At 33.5% G+C, this 20,550-nt stretch overlaps 3 protein-coding genes and 1 long non-coding RNA gene across 4 annotated transcripts; 1 reads left to right on the top strand and 3 right to left on the bottom strand.

The window, feature by feature from the left end:
• Positions 1-2,275: 2,275 nt before the first annotated feature.
• Positions 2,276-3,319, top strand: LOC106352215. Its single transcript, XR_001271553.3, has 2 exons — positions 2,276-2,602; positions 2,962-3,319. It is a non-coding gene; the product is annotated as an uncharacterized LOC106352215 (long non-coding RNA).
• Positions 3,320-3,457: 138 nt separating this feature from the next.
• Positions 3,458-7,106, bottom strand: LOC106348872 (transcription factor MYB111-like). Its single transcript, XM_048735234.1, has 3 exons — positions 6,710-7,106; positions 6,265-6,394; positions 3,458-4,513 (listed from the first exon to the last, which is right to left on the bottom strand). Exons 1-3 carry the CDS (start codon positions 6,840-6,842, stop codon positions 3,745-3,747), a joined length of 1,032 nt encoding a protein of 343 aa, XP_048591191.1. The 5' UTR covers positions 6,843-7,106; the 3' UTR covers positions 3,458-3,744.
• Positions 7,107-8,644: 1,538 nt separating this feature from the next.
• LOC106352214 (trihydrophobin-like) lies at positions 8,645-12,198 on the bottom strand. The gene is made up of 4 exons (XM_013791881.3): positions 11,497-12,198; positions 11,027-11,415; positions 10,456-10,681; positions 8,645-10,367 (listed from the first exon to the last, which is right to left on the bottom strand). The coding sequence occupies exons 1-4, from the start codon at positions 11,573-11,575 to the stop codon at positions 10,249-10,251; spliced, it is 813 nt and encodes a 270-aa protein (XP_013647335.2). The 5' UTR covers positions 11,576-12,198; the 3' UTR covers positions 8,645-10,248.
• A 243-nt stretch (positions 12,199-12,441) lies between these two features.
• LOC106348810 (beta-D-xylosidase 1) lies at positions 12,442-16,999 on the bottom strand. The gene is made up of 7 exons (XM_013788624.3): positions 16,410-16,999; positions 15,537-15,818; positions 14,572-14,741; positions 14,390-14,487; positions 13,962-14,306; positions 13,463-13,876; positions 12,442-13,338 (listed from the first exon to the last, which is right to left on the bottom strand). The coding sequence occupies exons 1-7, from the start codon at positions 16,827-16,829 to the stop codon at positions 12,749-12,751; spliced, it is 2,319 nt and encodes a 772-aa protein (XP_013644078.1). The 5' UTR covers positions 16,830-16,999; the 3' UTR covers positions 12,442-12,748.
• Between the last annotated feature and the right edge of the window lie 3,551 nt (positions 17,000-20,550).

Raw genomic sequence — 20,550 nt, 5'->3', positions numbered from 1 at the left:
TTCAAAATATTTGGTTGTATTGAAAAGCATTTTATAATGAGGAAAAATCACACAAAATAAGATTAATGAATATGAGAAAATGGTCAAGATATCAGTAGTATTAGTAAATATCATCTTAAATAATCATTTATATTTTATACAGTAAATGGAGTTGATGTAGTTAATATGAAAGTCAAAACCATCGTAACAACTCAACTAACCCTTGTTAGAAAAAACAACATCATTAACTATTGGATGATGCTGTGTATATATATGAATATATCTGGAAAAAAGCTCAATTAAACATCATGCTTCCAAAATGACCATAAAATGGCATTATATAGCAATCTGGAAGTGGGCAAATATTTCTAATAAGATTCGTACGGAGAATTGTGTTGAAGTTGATCGGGTAGACCGCAAAGGAAATAATAAGAAATTGCGTCACACTTGGATATGACCCATATGGCAAAGAGTTGATTACATAAAAGATCACATTTTGTCTTTGTCTTTCACTCTGAGTCACATTGAACATGTGACACACTTTCTTTGGAGCCAGCTAATATTTCGGACAATAGTGTCCTTCCTTCCCTTTGCGATTTTGTTTTGTTTTCCAAAGTAAAATCGGTACAGTTTTCTGGTTTAGTTTATTTGTTTTACACGTTAATTTGTTAGGTTTATTGATTCAAGTGCTTTATTCTTGATCGTTAGATTTCGATCTGGTGCTTTTCATCCAAAGGCAGAAATTAAAACTTGATCAGTAGGTCAATTTGATAAAGACGTGAATTTATTGTGTTGGATGTGGGGAAACGATCAAATACAAATTTTTAAATTGTGGTCGGCCTAAGTATTTATTCCGGAATCCGTCCACAAGTATTCTTGTACTCCGCACACAAAATCTTCTGATGTATAAATCATCCACAAAATTTTTTGCACCTATTCTATCCACATGCATTTCTCAAATATAAATCATCCACAAAATGTTCAGGAAAAAAAATGGAATATGGCTAGTGCTGATCGTTAACATATTACAAATCCTAAAGAAAGTATACAGAGATAGGTTTAACATATTACATTGGTTGTGGGTATCAACCACAAAAACACAAAAGCCAACTTGAAGGTGGAAAGTGAAAAGCATAAGCTCGACCGTAGTAAGCAGGTATATGGAACCTGTCGCCGAAGAGATGTGGGAGTAGTTGGAGTTAGATGGAAGGGGGTTGCTTTGTGGATGAGTGTGTTGTGGATAGGGGAGCTGTGTATTGGCGAGTTGTGGACGGTAAAAGTGTGGTCGGTTGGTTGTTGAGCCGTCCACTAGGAAACCAGTCGGTGGCGAATAGTCTCGATGGGAAGCGGTGGTCCGGTTGGTTGTTACCTGAAATAATAGAGAAAATGAAATAAAAATTAACCTTTTCAAATCTAAAAACAGTGAAATGGAGTTTCTGGGTACGAGAAAAGTAAACCAAATCTGTAAAAGGAAACAAACACAAAACTGTGTTCTTTAGGTTTGAATCGAGAAATTGATAATGTAGATTAGGAAGAAACTCGAATATGAAACATGTTGTAGAGACATATAGTACTGGATCTGAACATATAAAGTGTAGATTAGGAAGAAACAAACCTTGCATGATTTGAACCGGAGGGACCGAGAACGGTGGTGTTGATTCGTGAGAGCGGCGGGGTTACGGAGGCGACAATGGAAGACTGAGAAGACTGACAGAGACGGATTGATTCAGAAGCAAGAGCTTGGCGGTGTTACGAAGGTAAGAATGGAAGGAGAGAGTGAAGAATCAAATCTAGGATTCTAAAAAATCACCGCAAAAGGAATGTTTTTAGAGAGGCTGCGATTTTAGAATAAGAAAATAAGATTGTGAGTTAGAATTAGAGAGGGGTTGGTACATTAGGTAAACCGATAAGTTCTGATTGGTTTGAATTTTTTTTTACTTTCCAAAGACATAAGGGCATGAAAGACATTGACTAGAAAGAAAGGTTGTCACATGTAGTAAGTGTCCTCGACTGTAAATCCAAAGACATAAAGTGTGTCAGAGAGTAAAAAATTCTATGGCAAATTATATAATCTTGACACCAAGAGAGAACATGCCTCTTTTAACTTCTCAGGTACATAAAAACTATATTTTCTTTGGTTTGGATCTAAATAAAATATTTGTTATCTATTACACTTATATTAACACTGTCAGGTGACAAATATCTTCAAAATATTCATTATTATTTCACAATATTACCAGTAGAACCTAAGAGTATGTGCATTGCAGGTCTTTAAGTGGATTACTTAGTATTTTTTATAATTAAAAGAAAAGATAAAAGGCAAATTAATTAAGAATCAGCTCTTTGTTAAGGGTTTAAAGAATCGACTCTTGCTTAACACGTGAAGGAGGGGGATTGGAGATCCGATTTTGGGAGAAGAAGAATCGTCGAAGTCTCCGCTCTCCTCGATGATCGTCAGTGCTCGGCTCGTCGACGGAGTCTCTCGGTGGAACCCATTTACAAAAGTGAATGGATGAGCGAGACGAGGCCAGTGCCGAGGAGAGAGAGCCCGTGGGGTTTACCGGAAGGTCACCGTGAGCCCCAAGCTCACTGCTGCAACGATCGTGTCGAGGACGTCGTCCAGGTTCGAACCAGAAATGTAGGATGATGATATGAGAACTTTAAATGATGAAAAATGAGAACTTTAAGTCCTTTGATTGCCTTTATGAATCTGTAATCTTCAGTTTCGTTTGTTGAAGCTTGTAGCATCTATTGTAATTGTTGTGATCTTGACACAGTTTCAATGCATTAGAGGAATTGAATTTGCTTGCCCTTGAACATGATTCTTGCAAATTCTCGCAAGAAGACAATAACAAGGTTTAACCCTTAGATAGTGTTCGAGGCATAGCTTCCTCTTAGACATTTGTTGGTTTAAGGGCTGTGACATTAAAACCAGCTTGACTAGCAGATTACAGATTCTCCTACTCTTTGTTTTTGTTTCAGGGAAGAGATAAATAAGTACAATGCCGAAGAGCTCATGATAGTGCAATGTACTGAGGACCAGCCAAGCCGTAGACATGTGTACTTTGCAGAAGACAGGTTAGTCACAGCATCTTCACTTTGGGATAGCTTTCATAGTTTTTATTCAATATGAATGTTTATATACAGACTGTTACTGTTAAGTTTGATGACTTGTTGTCTGTTTAAGTTTATGTCATCTATGTTTAAGTTCCTTTCTGTGTTGTTTGTTGTATTCCGTTTAGAAGTTTAAGTTTCTCTATGTGTTTGTTGTAATGAATTCTATGTTTCTCATGTAATGGATTCTCTGTTTTTCAGAAGTATTAAAATTCATGTTTGTGTCTATCGTGTTTGATTCTCTGTAATGGATTCTCTGTTTTTTTTAAGAACTTTTAACTTTTTTTTTTTGATCAAAAAGAACTTTTAACTTAAGAACCTAGCATTGGAGGACTAAAAATTAGGTGGTTCTTAGCATAAGCTCTTAACTTACTTTAAATACTAATATATTGGTTAAGAGCCCACTTAGGGGTTATTGCAATGAACATGCTCTAACAACAAACAAACCAAACACTACAAACAACAACGATAATAGTCACGACAAAACAAACATAATGTGCTTCAAACTGGTCTAAACTAGAGGCTATATATCCTAATTAACTCCCTTAACACACTCGAACAGCTAATACACAACCTCAAGACCCACTATAACCAAACAAAACACTAGACTTTACAATAAAAAATCGATGTTTTTTCGGGTTATACACAGTCTCATATGCTATCCAATTGCTGTATTTCTCCAAAATCTGAGAGATCCCAGAGATCATCAGTTTGACAAGTCAAACCACCTTGAAACTCCCAACCAAGCAACTCATCATTAATCCCAAATCCAACTTCTGAAGAATCACATAGACCAACCCACCAGTCTTTATCACCACTTTCATTTGAATTCGAACTCAAAATACTCTCTCCTCTTTCTTTTTCAATATTCATGTCTTGATCAACGTGTAGGCTACCAAGCTTTCCCTGTTCTTCCTCAAACAAATCCACACAACAACTAATATTGTCCCCGCTCTCACACACCTTGTTCTGATCAGGGTCATCATCATTCATGCTAATCACAGCCTCTTCACTAGCACATTCCCAGACGAAACTACTCATGAGCCGCTCTATCTCACCATCCAACCATTCATACGCTCCCAACGACTTTCCTTCGTAGTTCCCGCTGTTCCATCCCTCACTGATCTCACTCTCTAACTCTTTAGGTTGTGGGAGACATTGTGAGGCCGTCACCATTTGCTTGTGTTTCTTCATGGATGACCTACTAGTTCTTCCTTTCTTCTTCTTGGTCTTGTTCGTGTTCTTGGCTCCCAAGGAAGAAGAAGAAGATTTATTCAGGACTAAATCGTCAACCTTTAGACTGTGCTCATCCCCGGTGACGGTAGTGAAGGCATAGATTTTGCGGCTGAGATGTGAATTCCAATAGTTTTTAATTTCGTTGTCTGTTCTTCCTGGTAGATGTGTTGCAATATGCGACCATCTACACAAATCAAAAAGTTAAGCACAAAGAATACCAAATTTTTCTCACAACTTATACAGATAATAACTTTTTTTTTATCAAAAGATAATACATTTTTATTAACTCATAATATATCTATACTATTATTTATAAAGTGATTTTGCTTATTTGTCATGTTCTCCATGATTTTAGGTAATTTTGCTTACTTGTCATATTTTTATTAGGTTTTTAGCTAAATCATTAATTTATTATTTGTTATTAACTGAGTCATTAATATATTAATTTAAAATTATCCTTAATGAATCTTGTATATAATTAAAAACTAATGTTAATAATATTAAATTTCTATGTTATATTAAAAACGAATTTTAAACAATATCTTTCCTGAATTTTATATATAATTAAAAATGATTTTTATTTTAATAGTATAAAGTTTACATGTTATATGTTACATTAAATTATTGATTATAAAATAATATAATAGAATTATAAAAATAAGATTATTCTTATATATATTGTGTTGCTATCTGAAAATAATATTTTATTATAAAAGTTAAAAAAAAATTAAGATAAAAAAAACAATTGATAATTAAATATTAGTCAAGCAAAAAAATTATATAAATATATTTCTAAACTATTTCTAAGATATGAGTGTTTTAAAAAAAATTAACACAATAGTAAGTATATATTTTGATAAAAAAAATATTTGACATATATAAATACTTTGATGTTTGATTTAACTATTTAAAACCATAAATAATAATTTATTATGTTAGTTTTAAATTAATAAAACATAAACTAATAAGTATTGATAAGAAGTTTATGTCCGCATGCAGGGCAGTCTAACAGCACGTGCAACTGGAGCGATCGAATAGGGTCCGAATATTAAAAATAAAATTTTAAAATTTTTTTTAACAATATATGCATAAATTATGGTCTAAAATTTCAAAAATTAGATATAGTACTCACTAATTTATAATTTATAAAAAATGTTAAACATATATAAATAAAATTATTAATTTATTAAATTATTTTATTATATTTTAAATATAATGTTAATATTTTTTGAACAGGGTCCAAAAAAAATTTGAGACGGCCCTGTTCGCATGTGCAATCAAAACACCTAGTATAAGGTATATAGTTAGTTATGTGTGTGCATAAATTACACACATAAATTATTTTCTTTATAAAAGGTTGGACCGTTCCAACAACGACTAACCTATTTAGCAAAAAAAAAAAAAAACAAACAGAAACAACGGCTAACCATTGACAGTGGTAAGAGAGTATTCATGGCGGTCACACATGAGACAAGGTTAACTAGAGCAATCAATTTAGTTAGATCTACAGCAGCATAATGCCAATGCTTCTTATGATAAAAGTTAAATTGGTTATATATGTTTTTAATGGATGGATTTACTTAAGATTTTTTTAATGGATTTACTTTTTATTTTCTATAGATAGGTTGGACCGCTCCATGAGCGATCTACCGCTGCATTGTTATGATAGTCACAAGATTCAGGACAGTACATTTAATCATCTTAATCACTCCGTTCTTCTCATTTTTTTATTTTTGAACAATTGGACCGGAGACTTGTCAGACCACTTTTTTAAGTTGACAATACATGTTGTACTGTACCGACCTCGCCTTACAGACTTACAGTCACTAGTCAGAGTGGCAAAATTGTAATACAAGAAGAAATTCTGAATTACGTATAAATTGTGTAACATGTAAATCTGCGAACGATGTGACGTGCAATAAAATGGATTATGACCTGTTGCCGAGAAGGGAATGCAACTTGACGATGGTTTCTTCTTCCTCGGCTGTAATATTTCCTCTTTTCAAGTCCCTTCTCAAATAGTTTATCCACCTTAGTCTACAGCTCTTTCCACATCTCAACAATCCTTCACATTTTTAATTGTTATTAGACCATGTGTAAACTAAAAACAGTGTGATTTTATTTTCTATGTATCAATAACGTACTTTCATTTAGAGTTTTTTTTTTTTACTGAAGGCATCATTTAGAGTATATTTTCCAAGTTATAATGCAAGAAACAAGTAAAACTGAAAAAAGAAAACGTCATGGTAACTAGCTTGTATACTAATTTGAAAACTTGTGTTTCTAGAATGTTAACATTTAAACGCTTAACTGCTTTATGTATATATGGATCATGATTAGAAAAAGAAAAGAAAAACTGCACATTTGAAGATAAACATACCAGCTTTCTTAGGCAAAGACCGCCAAGAACCTTCCCCATTGGTTTGGATATAGTTAGTGAGGATCTCATCTTCCTCGGCAGTCCATCTCCCTCTCTTGAGTCCTATCTTCTCACAACAAGGAGCCCTTCCCATCTCTTCTCTCAAAAAAGAGAAAAGAGAAGAACACAAAAGAGAAAAACACTTTTTGGACCCTTGAGTGAGAGAAGGTGAGTGAGTGAATGGGAGAAACCCCAGGTGATTAATATAGAGAGTAGACAAATGGAAAGAGAGAGTTAAGGTTTGAAAACGACGTAGGATCGGTGAAGGAATGAACCACGTTGCGGTGGAATTAAAAGTTATGTAATGTGTACATCATCAAAACTATCGCACCACGTACCTCTTCTTCTAACCTTTGGTCCCTCTTTCTACCCTTTTCCGTGCTTACAAGATATTTATACCTACATACGTACTTGCATATACATGTACATGTAATGTAGCTGTATGAATACACCTACTTGTATATGCATTTAATGAATGTGTCTTGAAGCGCTAAGTACAAATCTCTACAAGAGGTCTTACTTCATTTGTTTAAGTTAAATACTGTTCATGGAGTATAATAAATCAGTGTGTACAAATATAAAACCGTTTTATGTATAGGGATCCAAATAAGAAATTGGTAGGAGGACAAACAACATTAGTGCAATACCGTATAAAATTTGAACAAGAGTCAATGGAACAAACACGTCTATGGCTAGTAGAGTCGGCGAGAATGGCTATGTTTATATGAAGACGTTTATGTGGAAGATCTTGGACCATATTCATGAGTGGGCATGTATTGATTTGTGGTAGGCCATAATTGTTTGTTGCTTTAACTGTTGAATAATGGTTACATATGGATCTGTTAATTCTTGTACCATCCAGAAAGTAGGTGAATTCCAACGACTTTCTTGAGCTTTTGGTCCATATGTACTGCTTATACTTTTTCAGTTTGGTGTTAATCGTACGTACGTGTTCCTATATTTGCCGATCTTTTTCTTCTTCCATTGGTTCTTTCTTTAGCAGCTCAGCTTACAGACTTCTGGAAACAAACGATAAAACATATGATTCTTCCGTGACACAGAAAACAAAAGAGATGTCAGTGGAAAACTTTTAAAATCATATACTATATGCATATAGTTTAATCGAATAGTTCATTTGAGTTGTGCTTTACACATTCCATTTTCATTTTTCTCGTCAACTCACAAATAATTACTTTAGAAAAAAACTCAATACATAACTGTGAAAAATTAAAACTAATGACGCATTTTGAGTTAAAATAAAATTCTCTTTGGCCGTAATTTATCAAACAGAAAAACAAATATTGAATGTAGAAGAGTGAATGGCAAAGGATGACATTATATATGAGCCAGTCACGTAGACATCACGAGTCTCTTTAGTTACAACGAGCAAAAGCTTTGCCATTTAAGGCACTGCTCTAAATTCTTTTTGTCCTTGTCTCTCACTTTTAGTTCCTTATTTCTCTCTCCCTTCACCTCTACATTTTTTTTTGCTAAAAATATAATATAATTTCATATTCATAAAACAATCCAATCTATTAAATGCTCACCGATTTTCATTTCAATAAAATATTTTTTTGTTTGATAAAAAAATTATATTACTATTTTACTGGATATGCATGGGACATATTTTTTATTATTTCACTAAGTTCTACAACTTACGTCTCACCATTTCTTTTGCATGACTAGAAGAACAATTCTCCTGAATATAAATTGTTTAGAACACGCGACAACTTTATTATTACATAATTTCCATGAACACTAATTCTAGGGAAAAATTTAGACCACCAGGATATCATAGTATAGAGTATGCGCAGGTTTCTAAATATTATAATACATACATATATTATTTTACTATTTTTGTTTTGTAGTATATTTGTCGAAATTATTGTGTATAAATTAGTCAAAAAAAATATTGTATATAAATTTAATTTGGGTCCATATGTAAGGGTCCGTTTGCATAAATAAGATGTGTAAAGAGAGAGGTTACTGTAATAGCCATGCAGGTCCATAAGGATCCTGCGATCCTCTCACCAACTTACATAAATCCGAGCTTTGACATAAATACGCTTTGTCTTGCATATGAGCACTTGAGCAATCAATAACCCTACCTATTTTCATTCATCGACATGTCCTTCATGTAACCATATATCATATACACTTGTACAGTTGTACTGCATAGCTCCAGAAAGCAAAATTGTTTTGTCTTAGAAATAATTTATCTTTTCATGACGAACAAAATATATGATTTCTTTCTTGTATTTTAAAAATCTTAAAAGGAAACTTTCAATTAGAAAGACAAAACAAGACAACTAAAATGTTTATGATTTGTGGAACTCTAATTTGTATGTTCTCTTTTGTGTTATAGTATTAGTATACTCATCAGAAATGTTCAGAAAAAAAACTCATAAAAGAAATCATATTTTTAGAGATGTAAAACGCACAATTAGAAATAAATCATATTATGCAATGGCCAAGGCAATCGACTTATTCACCAAAAAACATTAATTGCACTAATTGTAATTTGTTTACATTGTGCGATCAACTTGATCACGTTTTGATTGAATTAATTGTATATCCTGCGAAACTAGGATCATGGGATTTGTATTAGTTGAGATTTAAGGACACACAAAATTATCAATTTTGGATTCATTTTGTGTCCATCATTAAAAAGACAAATTATAATAAGGTAAATAAGCACCCAAAGATTCACTATGATATGAACAAATACGATTATGCGTATATAGATTAAGAAGAGAATGAAAAACATACTTGGATATTTTACCACAATTAGCTTAAAGCAAATTAAAGTTACCGTTCACACGATTTACCAAAAAGGGAGAAAACGTTGGTACAATATTACAATCGGTATTTGTGTGAAACGCATCATGATCATATGAAAATTTAAAGGCGGACAGAAGTTGGATCTTTAAGACTTTAACCCATAGCCAATCAAATTGTACTTTAGATTCAAGTGACTGTCTAGCTGCTCCAAATTAATAAAAGCGAATATGCGTTCGATATTATAATACTGAGAAACGGTATATTCTCTTACACACACACACACACACAAGAAGATCTAGACCTATTTTTTCACTATTTTGTTAGTAGAGCTAAATTATATTCATATACTATAATGGATCAGCATATGATAATTCTTTTCAAAGCTTAGCACAATTGGAGAGAATGGTAGATCCAACTGTTGGAAACTTGACGACTTTTAAATAATCCAATTCCTTAATATGTTTAATTTTGAAGTAATAAAATGACTATGAACCTACAAAACTAGTCACAACACTAAACTGGCTTTTCGTAAAATATCTTTTATACAAACAACACAAATTTTGTTTTTCTTAAACAAGAAAGAAAAAACTATATATAAACGTACTCCTCGATTAGATAGTCTCTCCGTAGATACAAAGAGATCGATTTATATATATTGTAATTGTCAAATAAGCAACATCTATAAGATAATAGCTAAAGATTAAACATTAAGACAGCTCTTAAAGAAGCAAGGCAATGATGAACAACACAGTCCCAAGCAACGGTCCAGACCTTGCCTTCATTCTCTCATTTCCATTTTCTTCTTCATCTTCGATGTGCTCTAGAACGTTGAAAATGCCTGCATGCAAATTTGAACTCAACATTTAAAACAAGAAACAAAAGAACCAGTCTAGACCAGATCAAGAAATGGTCTCTGGAATCAAAACCTCGTTCAGGTCCGTAGCTGCAGCCGGACTTGAGGGTTTCACGGATGTTGTAAACGGTGGCTCTGTTGAAGAATCTGAAGTGGTGAACAATCTCATCAATGCAATTCAAAGCCAAATGTGTTTCGGAGAAGCATGGTCCCTCGCAGAACTCATCCGCCCTCGCCACCGGAATGTTCAGGTCTCCGTTTAAAGTTAGCCTCCATGCATCCTCGCATTCTCTGTAGATCTGCATTTCATTTGGGGAGTTTTGAGTGAAAAAATTATAATCAATTGAAATATTCAAGAGTGAGATGTAAATATTGTAACATTAGAGTTGTTATCTAATTTTTCAGTCAATCAAAACTGATTTAAAAGCGGTGTTCTAAAACTCGGTTTAAGCGGCTTAATTTCCTATTAAACATCTGATTAACGCCTAACAATTTTTGAACATTCTTTAGGAATATTCTCAATCTAGATAAACTGAACTGATCATATACAAACCAGCTTAGAATAACTTAGTTAGAACTCGAAATGTGCTTTTAAATTTATATTTAAGGTAGCAGATTCTTGTGTCGCAAGTAAAACATATTACGTGTTTCTCATTTAAGCATTCCAAAGCTTTCGCAACTATCTCCGGTGGATCGTTCCCACCTAAACCGCCGCCACCTAGTCCTCCTCCTCCAAAACCTGTCCCTCCGCCGCCGCCTAGTCCTCCTCCTCCAAAACCTGTCCCTCCACCGCTACTGCCACCCAATCCTCCTCCACCTAAACCCGTCCCTCCACCGCTAAATCCAGTACCACCACCTCCCACACCGGTGCCACCACCGCCTATCCCTCCACCTCCCACACCTGTTCCACCACCGCCAAATCCTGGCCCGCCACCGCCTATCCCTCCGCCTCCCACACCTGTGCCACCACCGCCAAACCCTGGCCCGCCACCTCCACCTCCTTCTGAATCGTCTTCGTCACCGTAAGCGATACCTATAAAATTTAGATAAAGAGTAATGAAAGCCTACTTTTGGCAGAAGTAACATATGTGGGTGTGTAAAATGAACAACAAACCTGGAAATGTAGTTAAAAGGAAGAAAACAACAACAAGGGTAACCGATATCCGGAGGTCTATCATGTGTGACAACGCCATTTTTAGAGATCACAAGAAGATACTAGTATAAATCATTTTATATAGTTACATACATCTATTTAGGCGTCTATCGACAATTTCAAGACTTGTGGTGCAAGTAAGTAGAGTTTAGTCTAGTATAGAGAGGGTCAAAAATACAGAGGAGAATTTTGTAGCAGTTGAGTACAAGTCACCAACCTCCTCTTTTTGCGTTTTTACTTCGCCTATTTTAAACCATTTATTGGCTGACATGAAAATAAACCATATTTGGAAGAAGAAGAAGAAGAAAAATCAAACCTAAAAAGTAATCTCAAGACGAGACACGAAATAAGTTGTTTGCTATAGCCAAAGGAAGGATCTCGAAACCTATTATTCAAACCAAACCTAAAACTCAGATACGAATAAAAACACTTTTTAAAATTCCATCCACCACACCAACAGTTTTTTTTTGTTTAAAAAGAGATGGCATTTGCCACTAATGTTAAATCAAATAATTATTGGAAGAAACAGAGGAGGGTAGTGATGACCAATATTCGAACTCAAGGCTTTGTTGTTTCGAACGTTAAGTTACCTACCACAAAGCTATGGTCACATTGGTCAATTCTTCCTAGAGGCGAAGCTACATGAAGGGTGGGAGAGCAGCTGCCCACCATGAATTTTATAAATTGGTGTATTTTTGACTGATTTCTTACAATGCACTTGATAGTTCAAATTTATATAAGTATTAAACCATGTTTTATAATTTTATCCCGAATAAAAGTTATTTCTAGATCCGCCAATGCTACCACCTCACACCAACATGATCACAGCATGTAACACTAATCTGCAAAAATACTGCTAATTATTCACGCATACAACACCATAGAGAGAGAAGAAAAACAAAGAAATACTGTATATATCAAATTATCATTATCTTCATTTTTTTTCTTAGTTTCAACATTTTACAAGGGCCCCTCTTTCTTATTTTGGGAGCCACAAGTTACAGTAACATTGACAATTGATGACGAAAAAATAGAAGAAATAAAACATACAAATCCAAGAAGCAACCCTTTGGTGCTTCTTTTCGGATTGGACCATTTCTTGAGTAATTTCTCAAGAAAATAACCTATCTCTCTATATATAATGTAACATATAAATAAAAGGAAACACTCCACTTCGTTTCCTTATTTGTTGCTTCTTTTTTGTATGGCTCTTTTAAAGTTGCGGTTGGACCAAAATAGTATGTTTAAGATCACCGATATGCAATTTATGTTCACCCATTGGGATTCTCCTCCTTCCATACTCATCTACTACACCAAGATGCTTGCAAGCATCAACATCGACTTGAACGGTCCGTTTTGCTCCTGCCGTGACATGAACCTTCTCAAACGCTATCAATTGTTTGTTCACACCCAATCCTTTTATCCCGTTTTTCGGCGGCTCGGCAAAGACGAACACCGTGTGGGTTCCGTCAAATTCACCTGTGTTTGATACTTCAACATGGAGAGGCACTTTTGGAAACGTTCCACAGTTGGCATGAGACACTTTGATAGAGTTAGATGAGGAGTTGAAAATGGCAGAGTTGAGTTTGTAGGATGAAACTGATAGTTGGGCTAATGGGTTTTGGGCCAAACTATGAGTGAAGGTGGTGTAACTTAAACCGAACCCAAATGGAAACACCACTGGACCTTTGTAAAATCTGTAGGTTCTTCCTGGGTAATTTCCATATGCTCTCATAGCCATTATCGTCATTGGCACTTTTGCTACGTAATCTTGTGGATACCATGTCATAGGTAGCTTCCCTCCTATCAAAAGATGCACACATTATTTAATTTTAGCTGTTAAATATGATATTTTAGTTCGGATATGTGATAAAACTAATTTTTACTAATATAAATCATAATTTTATGTAACTTGATAAGGACGTACCAGGGTTAACAGCACCGAAGATTATATTGGCGATGGCAGCTCCACCAGCTTGACCCGGATACCCGGCCCAGATGATGGCAGCAACACGTGGATTGTTCTTAGCAAAGGAAACATCGATGGGGCCACCACTCATAAGGACCAGAATGACTGGACCTTTAGAAGCTTGAGCCACTCGTGTAACGAGCTCTTGTTGGTAACCTGGTAACAACAACCCGGTTCGATCTCGTGTCTCGGCCTCTATCGACTGGTCCAATCCCATCACAAGAACCGTCGCATCTGCTTCACGTGCAGCCGCCTCTGCCGCACCAAATCCTTGGTTCCCTCGGCAAGCCACGCCGGCACAACCAGCTTGGTGAAGTGTTCTCGCATATCTTGAGATTCCTTGTAACGGTGTCGTATAGGTACAAGCTTTCCCTGTCAAAATAAAAATGTACTCAAAACTTTGTTATTGATAAATAATATGTATGTCGAATTATTTTTGTTGGAATATCTTATCTACCTGCATAGTTTCCGATCATGGTCTCAGTGACGTCGGAGTTGGGTCCGATCACGGCAACGGTGCGGTGACGCCTAGGGGAGAGTGGAAGAGAACGACCAGAGTTTTTGAGAAGCACAATTCCTTGATGGGCCGCTTCAAGAGCTAAATGTCTATGGGCTAGAGTACAGACATCTCTAGGCCCAAGATTAGCATACGGCCCAAGATTGCCATCAAACATACCAAGTCTCATCTGGACCGTTATGGTATTAGCAAGTGCTAAATTAACGTCGTACTCCGTCAATAATCCCTTCTTCACAGCTCCTTCCGTGAAGATCGCCAGAAACGGCCCGCAGTCCAAATCCAAACCTGCAAAACGACATGATATCTTTTGTCATCAAAGTGATCAACGGTTCTTGTGAATTTAAACATTAGCGTGGAAAACAACTCACCGGCTTTAATGGACGCGGCAGCTGCTTCCTCCGGAGTTTTGGTATAGTGTTGTTGGTTAAAGAAAACATCAACGGAGTCACAATCTGACACGATGTACCTGCATGCATTATTATTGAGCTGATGAATGAAAAGAGGTATCAAATAAATCTGAGCCGTTGATTATGACAACTTTTAATCTTACCCGTTGAGGCGCCATTGACCACGAATGGTGTTCTTTAAGAGATTTTCATCAGCACAAGTTGGCTTTCCATTGACTTGGTTGTATGAGCACATAACACTCGCGACCTTTCCCTCGTAAACACAAGATTTGAATGGCACATTGTACGTGTCCTCTAAATCTTGTTTGCTGACCTAAATGAATCAAAAACGTATAAAATAATTAAATTATCAGCTATCTAGCTAAATTAGCAAAGCATGTTATTATGTTTTGAATTATTATTATTAAGCTAGAGAAACGAATCTTTTCTTTTGTTATGATATATAAATATAATTTAAAGTATATATTTGGAAGAACAAGAAAAAAGTCAAGGAGGCTGGTCCTAGTTGGTCCACATGACCAATAAGGATAAGATTCTCCACCACTATAAACACAAGACTACGCATATGCCACATCACTCGAAGTCACACTGCCTATTGGCTTAGCTGGTATATAATGTTAGGGAAGTGCTTTGTTTGTGTCCGACAGTGACACGCATGTTTACCCATTTGATGATAAAATTCAGTTCAGGCGGATGAAAAAGTCTTTTGGAAGATTACGAAGTGACGCATATTCCACGGAACTATAAATAACTAACGACTAACGATTGCAATATATCTAGATATAAGCTATTTTCTGAGGTCTAACGAAACTGATCACGAAACAAGATAAAAGATGATAAGCCTTGCAAGAAAGCGTATCCAGTCACATTCAATTCGTTACGTGGAGCTATAGGCAATTGAAAACGATATAAAGTAGCCACTTTATTTTTAGAAAGTAAATGTTTCAGCAGAAAATTCAATATTTGTTTTGCTCATTCATTATTTCGTTTATATTTTTTAAAAGAAACTACTGAAGTTTTAGTAAATAACAAACCATTAAGTTGTAAGAAAAATAGAGACTCAATCGTTAGATGTGTCGTTAGAAAAGATTAGATGTGTAAAGTTTACCTTGGCGTTGAAATGGAAACGGTCGACGCCATTCCAATTATCAAGATCATAAGCTGTGTAATGTTTGCAACATGCGGCGACTTTGAGGCGGTTACCGGCGCCGTTACCCTGAAGTCCCCTGACGTAGCTGGCTGCGTATTTTCCGGCCACGACAGGATCCTCTCCGGGAGTTTCCTGGCCTCGACCCCACCGTGGATCCCTCAGTATATTCACATTTGGGCTCCAATACGTCAAACCGGCCACGCCTCCATTGTACATAGCTCTTGCCTCATCAGACACCACCTTATAATTGATTTAAATCATGCCAAGTTTAGTTAATATATGTCTCCACAACACACCTTTGATTTATATTGAAAGAAATTATATTTCTCCGTATATAAACACCATAAGTTAACAAAAGTATATTTTTCCTTCGCTGGTTATAGCTAGCTTGCACATAATTATTAATATCGCAGATAGTTAACATATATATATACTACGTAACATATTTCGTTTAAAGAATACTACGTAATATATATAATCTTTAACGAAATAAAATTTCCCGTTTAGTACTTGAAATATATTTGTTGGTTTAGAATTTTGTATTCTAAATTTCTAACCTACCTGTCTGACTTATTCGATAGACTCATGACAGTCAAATAAAAATAACATGTGAAAGTATAAATTTCAAAGAAATAAACATAATAAAACATAGAGCATCCCGCGCTAATCAAACTCTCGTGTACTGACCGCTATGATGTTGATGTCGTTTATTCACGTAAGGAAATCACAAAATTCAGAATTCTTATTTTCCAAAAATGCGTATTCTTTAATGAGCAAAATCTTCCTTCATTATTTTATTTTTTGTACGAAAAATTATTCCTTTATTCTCACCCGTCCGATCTCTTCCCATAGAGACTGGTTGAAAGAAGCTGCGGTGGTGATGACCTGAGGGAAGCTGGTGGCACCAGGGAAAGCACCACCGAACTTAGCTCCGGGACCAACGTCGGAAACGCCATGAAGAGCCTCGGACCACCACTCATAGCCTCCAATGCCAAGGCGTGGCACAGCGGCGGCATTGTTGACGAGGAGGCGGATCTTCTCCTGCAACGTGAGACGTCCGATTAAGTCTTGAACCCTAACGTGGATCGGTACATTGACCCGACAGAACCGGAGCGTCCGGGTTAACCCGTTTGATGGGTTGCATGCAAACAATGGTCGAAGTGATTCTGATGAGTGAACCAAACAGAAGAGGAATACAAGTACAACTACGACTTTGTTCCCGAATAATAATGATTTCTTATTACAAGACATCTTATATATCTTTTTTTTATGTGTTTATATGTATAATATGTGATGTTTGTGTTTTTTTTTGTTGACATGGGAAAGAAGTGAATGAGTATATATAGGGAAGTTCTTTAGCGAATCTGGTGACAAAGGATAGGAGACTCTTGTTATGAATAAATAAGAAGATAAAGATAAAACAATCAAGTTGAACATGTTACGTAGAGGAGATATATATCTCAGACTTTTTTGGATAAAATTATTTACAAAAAAAATAATTAGTGTCTTTTTCCTGCTCTATTTTTTTCTTAAATGCAAGTTTGTTTTCCTTTCTTCAACATAATTTCTACGTTTTCTCCGTGACGGCATAATAGTCTATAAAAATACCAATGTTGGTAGAATTGTTACTCAGCGTCTCATTTTTCATCGAAACTTGTGATAAAAGTAACGATTTTTAATGGATCCATTATTTAAAATTTTCGTAGTCAGAAGATCATGGGGATGATTGGTTAGGTTGTAACTGTAGAAAATTTACTTTAGCATTTTGTCTGTAAGATTTTTGATTTAGCTTTAAGTGATGTACAGCCCAACCAATCACCCCCCATGTCCGATCCAAATAAAAATCCATGGCTAAAGTTATATGAATAAACTTTTGACTATTTCACATGAAGGTTTTTATTTTACCTTTAGTTCTTTTCCTTATCAATTTTAATATTCTATAGCAACAAATATAAGTACTTATTTTCAGACAAAAACAACTATAAGTACTTTAGTTAAAAAAGCTATAAATAGAGTCATGTCCATGCTTGGACCCGTCTGCCACTGCTGTCAGCCTATTTGCTACTGCCACAGCCACAAAGCCGCATAATCTTCAACGCAATAGAAGTCTCAACTTAGTTTTACAAAAAAAAAAATAGAAGTCTCAACTTATAATTCACATTTTTTTGTCAAATCTGCGACATTGATATTTTCCAAGTTTTTTAATTTATATTTTTATTGCAAAAAGTTTCAGAGTGAAACCTAATATCTGTGAACCAAAGACAAAAACATATTGTCTAGAGCATCTCCAAAAAAAATTATATAATTTTAAATATAAAATTTTGGTTCTTCAAAAAACAACTTCAAATTTACAATTTTAAAGAGTGAAACTTCATGTATTTATAATTAATCACACATCATATGATTCTTAAGTATTTTACCATTTATTTTTTTAATCTTAAAAACTTTTACATATCATAATTATTTCAAATTGTTTTTTATAAACTCAAATTTTACACATAAATTAAAGAAATATTCTCAAATAAGATTTATAATATTTTAAAACTAGAATTAGATAACAAACTATAACAAAAGAAACTTAATAAAAAACTTTTTAAAAATATATATGAAGAAATAATTATTACACAAATTTAAATATTACAATAACATTAACAGTCTAGTAAATTAGCTCTGGAACCTCTTAAACATTGTTCAAATTTGTTTTTGTGTAACCCAAGTTAGAACACTACATAAATAATTTTATGGAATAATTTGATATTTTGCTTGTATTTTAATATTTAATTATGTATTTCTATTTATAATTTTATATTTTAGTGTAAGATTTTATTAATTAATATTACTATAATATTTGTATATATGTGCTAGTTATTTATAAAAGGTTTACGGATTTATATTAATTATGACAAATATAAAGATCATATTGTAAATTACAAATAATTTTGAAATTAGATTTAAAGTTTTGATTTTTGTAAAAAAGATACCTTAAAATTTTAAATATAGAGTCTTATATACTCTAAAATAGAGAGTATTTTTGGAGAAACTCTTAACCATTATACTTATGATCTTATCTGGTGTGATAAGTAACCTAACATATCTATACTATTAAAGCAAAATCTTTAGTAGGATTTTGCCCTTGAGTTTTTAAGTTAATTACAATGACATGCCATTTCCATATTAGAACTTTTAGTCATTTTACTCATTTTTATATTCAACCAATCAAAAATAAGCTTTTAATCCTAATATCCTTAATTAAATTAATATAATCTCTATTAACCTATTCTCTTTACAAAATATATACAGATTTCCTTTTATGGTTTCATGTTCCAAATCAACTAACATAGAAAACATTTAACAGCAAATCTTGCATATGTTTTTAGAACTAAGTATAAAATTGACCATATCCATATGATGGATCTAGATGTCATCGGTAAAATATAAATATTCATACGTTTTATTTATATTGAAATTTGACCATATGAAAAAATTTAATTGTATGACACCAATATTTATTTCCGATTTACCCGCAAAAAGAAATCAGTTTATTATTTTAGTTGCATATCTTTAAGGGTGCCAAAATGAGCTAACTCACTCAATTCAGCTTAACTCATGGTAAGTTCAGCTATTTCATGAGCTAGCTCGCTCAGCTCATTTAATAAATGAGTTTCAATATGTAAATTCGAACTCAGATCACCAAGATCATGAGTTAAATGAGCTAACTCGTGGTCTAATATAAAAATAAAATAAAATAGTAATAAAATAATTTATATAATATTGTTCAAAATTTAGGTATTAAAAATATCCAAAATATAAATATTAAATACTAAATAAAAACCAACACATACAAAAAAAACAACACCGAATATAAATTAAATTAATGCAAATACAATGATCCAAATCTCTATTCTTCATGAGAGTCTTGAGAAAATTCATCTTCAATGTTTTCATCTGTTTAAATTATAAAATTAAAATAAAACATATATAAATATTTTATGTTAAAGTAATAACAAAGTATAAATAAATAATCTGAGATAGAAAATATTTTATCATTGTTGTCGGTCATAAAACAAAACAACCAAGATCAGGTGCAAACTTATATGTATGTTTTACATTTTAGTTTTAGAAGATAAATATCATAAATATAGAAATTATTATTTTTACATAATATATATATATAACTCGTGATCTAATTTAAGCTCGATTATTAAACTCATTTATTAAATGATTCTAAAATATAGAAATCATGCTCGTGAAAAAATGAGTAGAGCTGAGCAAATTCATGAGCTACTGCTCATTTTGACACTCCTACGTATCTTTAAAGATGAGAATCATTAATTCAAAACACATGTAGTTATAGTTTTTACTTTTCTTTCGTTAGATAAATTATATGAACAAGATTATCTAACAAATTATAAAAATACGTAACCAAAATAATACTTAAGTACATAAAAATACATAACAAATATATACAAATTATAAAAATACGTACATAAAAATATGTAAAATATTTTATATAAAAATACATAAATTATATATTTAAAAATATTGACCAAAATTTTTAATGAACATAAATTCTGCGTTTTAAAAGCGCGGGTCAAAATCTAGTTTACTTTTACGACACAAAGGTTTAATAACCAAAATACTAATAATTTGATTTTCATCATTAAAATGGAATTATAAGCAGTTCTCAAAAAGAGATTTATAATTTTCATCGTTTTCCAGCAATGTAAAATATACTATCCAGTATCGATCTGGATCACCAAAAAGTTAAGTTTTTATGACGTTTAGTGCAAATATATATATAATATTATAAGGGGATTATTTTGCATATGTTTTTGTTTTTGTTAGTCATGTCGAGCCTAAACATATTGACACAGTGGCATCAAATTTGTTATGAAATACTTAATACTTTTCTCTTCTTATTTAACAAAGAAATCTAAGGATAAATAACATACGTTTTAATTAATTTTTGCAA

Source organism: Brassica napus, chromosome A6, assembly GCF_020379485.1.
Source record: "Brassica napus cultivar Da-Ae chromosome A6, Da-Ae, whole genome shotgun sequence".
Lineage (NCBI taxonomy): Eukaryota > Viridiplantae > Streptophyta > Magnoliopsida > Brassicales > Brassicaceae > Brassica > Brassica napus.
Note: the sequence above shows the minus strand (reverse complement) of the source record. Positions and strands in the feature narration are given on the sequence as shown.

Coding starts and splice junctions, on each gene's coding strand:
- LOC106348810 (XM_013788624.3), bottom strand. CDS start 16,829: ATGTCTTGTAATAAGAAATCATTATTATTCGGGAACAAAGTCGTAGTT. Junction 15,819..16,409: donor TATGGGAAGAGATCGGACGG/GTGAGAATAAAG, acceptor ATCAATTATAAG/GTGGTGTCTGATGAGGCAAG. Junction 14,742..15,536: donor GTTTCCATTTCAACGCCAAG/GTAAACTTTACA, acceptor TGATTCATTTAG/GTCAGCAAACAAGATTTAGA.
- LOC106352214 (XM_013791881.3), bottom strand. CDS start 11,575: ATGGCGTTGTCACACATGATAGACCTCCGGATATCGGTTACCCTTGTT. Junction 10,682..11,026: donor AATGCTTAAATGAGAAACAC/GTAATATGTTTT, acceptor AATGAAATGCAG/ATCTACAGAGAATGCGAGGA. Junction 10,368..10,455: donor CAGCTACGGACCTGAACGAG/GTTTTGATTCCA, acceptor ATTTGCATGCAG/GCATTTTCAACGTTCTAGAG.
- LOC106348872 (XM_048735234.1), bottom strand. CDS start 6,842: ATGGGAAGGGCTCCTTGTTGTGAGAAGATAGGACTCAAGAGAGGGAGA. Junction 6,395..6,709: donor GTCTTTGCCTAAGAAAGCTG/GTATGTTTATCT, acceptor AAAAATGTGAAG/GATTGTTGAGATGTGGAAAG. Junction 4,514..6,264: donor CATTCCCTTCTCGGCAACAG/GTCATAATCCAT, acceptor TGATTTGTGTAG/ATGGTCGCATATTGCAACAC.